This window comes from Papilio xuthus, unplaced genomic scaffold (genome assembly GCF_000836235.2).
Source record: "Papilio xuthus unplaced genomic scaffold, Pxut_1.1 DF827870.1, whole genome shotgun sequence".
In the NCBI taxonomy this organism is placed as follows: domain Eukaryota; kingdom Metazoa; phylum Arthropoda; class Insecta; order Lepidoptera; family Papilionidae; genus Papilio; species Papilio xuthus.
Genome location: NW_013530779.1, coordinates 2,106,732 through 2,113,470, shown reverse-complemented (window position 1 = coordinate 2,113,470; position 6,739 = coordinate 2,106,732). Strand labels below are relative to the sequence as shown.

The 6,739-nt window shown below is 34.1% G+C and overlaps 1 protein-coding gene across 1 annotated transcript in view; it reads right to left on the bottom strand.

The window, feature by feature from the left end:
• The window catches only part of LOC106115223 (uncharacterized), a 39,562-nt gene that overhangs the window by 2,208 nt on the left and 30,615 nt on the right, over window positions 1-6,739 (bottom strand). Inside the window, exons 2-5 of the mRNA XM_013308541.1 lie at window positions 5,303-5,501; window positions 2,063-2,196; window positions 1,655-1,732; window positions 1,006-1,138 (exon numbers count right to left, since the gene is read on the bottom strand). Coding sequence (XP_013163995.1) covers window positions 1,006-1,138; window positions 1,655-1,732; window positions 2,063-2,196; window positions 5,303-5,408 — 451 coding nt within the window. The 5' untranslated portion in view covers window positions 5,409-5,501. The remainder of the gene's footprint in view (window positions 1-1,005; window positions 1,139-1,654; window positions 1,733-2,062; window positions 2,197-5,302; window positions 5,502-6,739) is intronic.

Genomic DNA, 6,739 nt, shown 5'->3' with positions numbered 1-6,739 from the left:
TTGTTTCGTTTTATTATTACTTTTAAAAAGTAAACGTGAAAAAATATAAACTAACTTTCTTTTCAGCCAGTTCATAAATTTATAAAATGAAACAGCTAAAGAAAATTACAAAGAAGATTGCCTTGTTTTTTCGCGTCCTCATAAAGCGGTGTTTGTTTGGTTATTAAAATGAAGGAAAAAAAAACATGAAATACTTTCATTTAAGTTGTAAGGACGTATAATATAAGCAAGATAAAACGTAGATATTGTTTGAAGAAAACAAATTTTTGAACCGAGATTTAATCCCGCGAAACAGAGCAACTTTTATCGCGGCCTTCATTTTCTATTGTCATTGAGCAATTTAATTTGTTTTGTTCTTGTCGAGTCTCTACCTTGGCCTTTTTTTGTTTATTTTTATAACGAATTTATTAAGAAATAAAAAAAATATATTCATCGTATTATTTTTACAATCATTTATAGCGATTACGATGTTTACTCCTATTACTAATAAATGCGAATGTTTGTATGGATGGATGTTGGTTAGAAGGTATCTCCAGAACGGAAACATGGGTCTCACTGAGAGACAAAGGAGTCGCGGGTAACATCTAGTTAAGACTATTAGTATAAAAGGATTAATTTATTTATATAAGTAAAGTCTGAAAGTAACCCTTGTCATAGAAAAATTAAGTGGCAAAGCATAAATAATAGATACTAAAACATAAAATGACGTCATCATCATCATCAACCTGCCCTTATCCCTATCGAGGGTCGGCACAGTATGTACTACTCCTCCATACATCTCTATCAGCCGTCATATCCGAGTCTACCCCCTTCTTACGAAAATGACGTCATTTACCTTATTATATTAGTCCTACTTAAACGAAGAAATATAGCAATTTATTTTTGTTGACGAGATTTTCTTTTTGATTGAGGTTTAATCTCAATTCACCTTTTAAATAGAGAACGTAGACAAAGTTTCAATAACACAAGGGTAATTCCACAAATGTATCCTTAACAAAGACTTACCGACGACATTTAACTGGAATGCCAGTGACATCTTCGGCTCTGTGTTCACTTGGCATTCGTAAATGCCCGCATCTCGCTCCTGAGGGAATTTGATTTGGAGCGTCCAGTTTTCTGATTTATCTGGTCTGATAACCTTCAACAATACAATATGAGTACAATCTGTAGCTTTCTTTGCTTTTGTATTATTTGAAGTTAGGTTTAATATGTTTTGATTAATATTGAAGTGTGTGGGTTTTTTATATCGCTTTCTACTTTTGTATGATTACATAAACGTTATAATTTAAATCTCACTTCTTAATAATATTACAAATGCGAATGTTTCGATGGATGTTTGTTAGAAGGTATATCCAGAACGGCTGCATGGATCCTATTGAAATTTGGCATATATGCAGATCATAGTTTGGAAGAACACATAGGCTTCTAATATTTTTTTTAATCTACGCGGACGGAGTCACGGGCCACACCTAGTATATAAAAATAAGAAGGTATCTTCAGAACGGATCTAGAATTGCATGCATTCTTTTGGAATTTGGTATAGATATTGAACATAGTCTGAAAGAACACATAAGTTACGAATTAACTTTTATTTTTAATCCCTCGAAGACTGAGTCGCGGAAAACAGCTAGTGGGTAATTGTATTTTAACTCACTTGAAATCTCTGATCCGATGTGTAAGTTAAAATCCCAGCTGTGAGTATGTGAAGATCTCTTTTCCTTATCCAGGATACCTACAAAACAAATGAGTTATTAAAAATCATAATCAAATTATTTCTTGGTCGGTCAGTATAACTTTTCAATTCCTAATCAGTCAGATAATTGAATTCTGATTTAGTTGGGTAATTAATCTAATAGTTTGTCAGGTAAGCTATTTATAATTCGGCTAATTATATTCTTTGTCAGTCGAGCCAATAAACATTTAATTATTCAGGTAAACTACAGATCATTTAAGTTAGTAAATTCTTATTTAATCGAGAACTAAAGTAGTCAGTCGACAAATTCAACTATTGGATAGTTGAGTAGTTGAATTAAATATAATTAAATTATTGTCTGTAACTTACTGCTTTGTCTCCCAGCTGTTCAACTCTGCAATGTAGGAAAGCAGTTTGTCCGACTACAGTCGTCACATTCCGTGGAACGTTGTACTCAAAGTATGGAAAAGATCCGACGCTGTCTTCCCCGTAATGCGCAGTGCCTATAATACAAATATTTATTAAAATATCTCAAACGATTCGGGACTTTATTCTTTTAGACATTATTAGTTGGAATCCTTTGGCGCAAATGACGTGCTTTTGTTACAAAGTTCAGTGTCAGAATGAATTGTGTGACACAAACGTCGACTTTTAGTAAGGCTAGTGTTGAATCAATGCATTGGCTCATTTTCGGATTTACTTCCTAACAATACTTAACTAATAAATAATATATTTTGGCAGCGTCCTGTATAGTGCAACATTAAATTTGTTAATAACCAATCTAAGTTTACAAGAATCAAATATTTTAAGACCATTACTTGCCAAGGCAGGCATTGTACCAAAACTTAGTTTGCTTATAAAAGTTACTAAGCTGTTGCCCGCGACTCCGTCCGCGTGGATATATAAAAAAAACTTAATTCTTGTAGCCCACCCATCCATCCATCCACTTCACATACATCTAAACATGCGCATTTATAACATTAGTAAGTTAAATAAAAAGCAGCTCTTCAAGGCATTAATTCGAAAAAAAAATGAATTAATAGTATCCTATGTCCGTCTCCTGGCTCTAAGCTACCTCCTCACCAATTTTCAGCCAAATCGGTAAAGCCGTTCTTGAGTCAACCTTACTCTGTTAGAAACATGAATAAGGTCTTAAAATATGTATAGAATAAAACAAAAGCATTTTAAATTCGTCGTATGTGGGCAGCCTTATCTATTTCAGAAACCTTTTTGTCGCGCATGTCATTAAGCAAATCTAAAAGTAATTTAGCGTCTCGCATACGTGTCGTGATCTCATTAAAGGATAAGTATTTTTGGCATTCCGTCTGTTGCCGAGTCCCAAATGGAATAGCAAATGACACAATTAACGTAAACAAAGGCAGCTTGATTAAGAAATTATTCGGGCCTGCGACAACATCTGAGCTCTAATGTGGGTACATGGCAGGTGAATATCCATAATTTCGAACACACGACCCCTTTTTACAAGTTAAGATGGCAAAAAGTTTGAGTCTACGTTTAATGGACCTAAACATGTCAACGATAAAAAAGTAAATTTAACGAGGGTAGACGTATATTGGATAAAAAAAACCTTAACAAAGTAAAGGTTGAATTAAGAATTAATTTAGGAGCAAAATTTCGACTTTTATTTAACTATTGTAAGTTTTTTAAAAGATATTTGCAAGTACTTTGTATATCTATAAGTCAAAGAAAAATTAAAGATATAAATTTTAAATTTTCATGACCACAAATTGTTAAAAAAATTTAATTCTAGCCTGATACCTTCACGCGTTTTTGGGAAAAAGTGTCTTGACAGACAGACGGACGGACAACAAAGTGATTCTATAAGGGTTCCGTTTTTTCGAATGAGGTACGGAACCCTAAATATTTAAAAATAAATATTTAAAATACGTAAACATGGATTAAATTCGTGCACCAAAGCATTACTGCACTTTTAGGTGTACAGGCATAATAACGGTGTTGACTTTCATTCGTCGCAGGGATTTAGCATAATCTAAGCCGGAGTCAAAGGAGTCGCTTTAAATTCTCGCAAGCCTGCTAAGTTTTTGCCGCGAACACTTTCATTTTAAAACTTTAAGAGGCTTAGTATGAGGATGTTAGGTCAAGTGGCGGCTACGTGTGAGGCTTCCTTCGTTAAGCTAGTTATATTAATAACGACTACACTAAATGTTGAGATTAAAAAGTTTATGTCGCATCACAACATTTAGATGAATTAAGGTGGAATTTCTTTTTTTTTCTTTTTTATATCAGAAGGAGGCAAACGAACGAGCGGCCACCTGAAATCACTGAAATAGCGAAGTGATCGTTGACGATAGACATCCGCAATTGCATATGCGTTGCCTACCTTTAATCGACGGAAGAGAGGATGCACAGAAAGAAAATATCTTCCAGTCCCATGCAATCTCGCATCCGGAAAGTCCACATCCACTTCCTATATTTCTCTTATAAGAAAAAGGGTGGGAAGGGAAAGAGGACTAAATTAGGCCTCCGGGACGCACACTCATCAGACGAAACGCGGAATTGGTTCCACTTACGCCTGTCTTCTGTGTGGCTTTCACTAGCGAGATAAAATTGCTTATGTTATTTTGAACAATACAATATAATCCAAATTCATATTGGCATCTAATTGGAGTGTAATCATTTTGTTTTTAATTATTATTTTTATTGTTAAACATGTTTGGCAATTGCTAGAAAAATGAGAAACTACGTCTTTACCATGTGCCAAAGTTTACAGACTAATTGGGCCTAAATCTATTTACGGGATAAACACATTACGTAATAAATGTTTGTTCCAATGAAACAAACATTTGGCAACGTCTGTTTAAGGTCTGAGCACTATTGGCTTCAGCCTTTTACATCAATGTATTATTATCCCCCAAAATTGGTATTAAAAGGGAAAACTGAGAATTTTAAGAAAATGAAAATTATTTAGGACAACAGTATTAACTCTATTTTGCCTTTATTATCTTCGTTAGATTTTATTTCTTTTAAATATACCTGTTTGAAGTTTAAGAACTATGGCGTCTTTGTTGATGGACCAATTTCCAGTCTTGCTTCTATTGTATCATCTTTTTTACCTCTCGATACGAAACAACGTCCACTTTCTGCTTTATCTGTTATAGTCATCACCTATTTCAAGACATACGATACGACTCACAAAATTTAATGCATATGTTCAGAAATATTTATTTTTAATTAAAGCTGGGTATTAACTACTATAACAGGTATAATAGATATACTTTTATTGCCCCTTAAAAGTACATAAACAAATTCAATATAAAAAAATCAGTAAAGAAATGTGTCAAAAGGCGGCAAGCTCAGCAACGCAGGGACGACCAAGGTCGTTCCTGCGCTGGTTTTAGCTAGCCCCTTCACACACGTTACTATTTGGATCTTGGACAGTTTCGTTCTGTTTGGATTACAATTCATGGATCATTATAATTTACGTGAGTTTCTGCTGCCTAATCACAAACCTACGACTCCTTTTTAGGTCTATACAATGCTGAATTTCCCAGACAAATATCTGGATGTGTTCTATGCTAATCAACTCAAAACGAAAGCATACATCTCCAATCTTGTAGCGTAACGTACCTTGGCTCTCATTAAAAAATCCAAGCACCATGATGACAATCACGACGATGCCAATTTTGAGTCGATAACCCAAAAAGTAGGTCGTCGGCATTTCTAGTTTCCACATTACTTGTTTCAGCACCACTTATCCCCGCCTCATCCATTCGTTATACGCCTTTATATATATCCTTGGCTGCTTATGATGCATTTGGTACATCATCTGAAACAAAGAATTTTTCTATTAAAATAAATACATATAAATAAAATTAGAGTGTCTATATGTAATATTGAAATAACCGTACATATGGTACATACAACAAAATAACATTTTTTACAATGTTTGTTTGTCTGTCCGTCTGTCTGTTTGTTGCGGTTAATCTCTGAACCTGACCGATTTTGACAGGACTATTATTGAAAGGTAGCTGATGTAATAAGAAGTGACTTAGGCTACGTATATGTTAGACAAAATATTTTGTTTTAGAAAAATTAAGTAATGTTGCAGTGTTTAAGTAATTACACTGCATCAAAAGGTAATTCCTCAATCTTTTGATATTCCAAAAAAGTTATAAGTCTTTTACGATTCAACTTTTTTAAATTGCCTTAATTATTTATACTACCGAAGATTACAAAACAGAGATGGTAAATAGTCTGTTCGAATAAAATGCTAGAAAAAAAATAACAACATAAATCGCGCCCATAACCCAAAGGATATTCACAGACCTCGTGTCATCTATTTGACGATTTTCTAAAACACCTGTCTCTCTTATAAAAACATATCAAAGATAAATGTAAATAATGCCTGATACATTATAAAACATTGAATAGCGAGCTCATATTACAAATGTCGAGATATTATCTACAGTGAAGCTATGAAAAATTCGGTACACAGCTGCGTCATACATCAATTCGTGTTTTTTATTTTCCCAACCAACCGTGACCGCAACAAAAGGGAATTCCCCTCGGAAGACATTAAAAGTTGCACGCCCCGTCCGTTCGCTTATTCTAAAAGAAGCCTTAATGGTCCCGAGTTACTTCAACAACTTTCTTTGTAAGCGGTAAACTCGCTAATTGTAAAGTTTTTTGCGCATAAGCTCACGAAGAATGAAAATTAAGGAATCTAGAAAATTTAAAATGTGCATCAAAAAAGTTAACGTTTTAATTAATTTCTTTATTGCTAGTGGCAAGATAATACAAGGAATTTTTAGTGTTCTATAAAATATCATCAGTATCAGATGTCCCTACCAAAAGACTCGGAGCCTACCCTATGACAATGATTAGGCCATAGTCAACCACGCTGGCCCAGTGCCGGTTGACTTCACACATAACTTTTAATTTCTTCTTAAATATGTGCAGGTTGCGTCACGATATTTTCCTTCAATGTCAGAACAAAATAAATGAACATATGTAAATCGAGAAACAAATTGGTACATGGTGGAATTCGAACCCAGGACCTGCAAA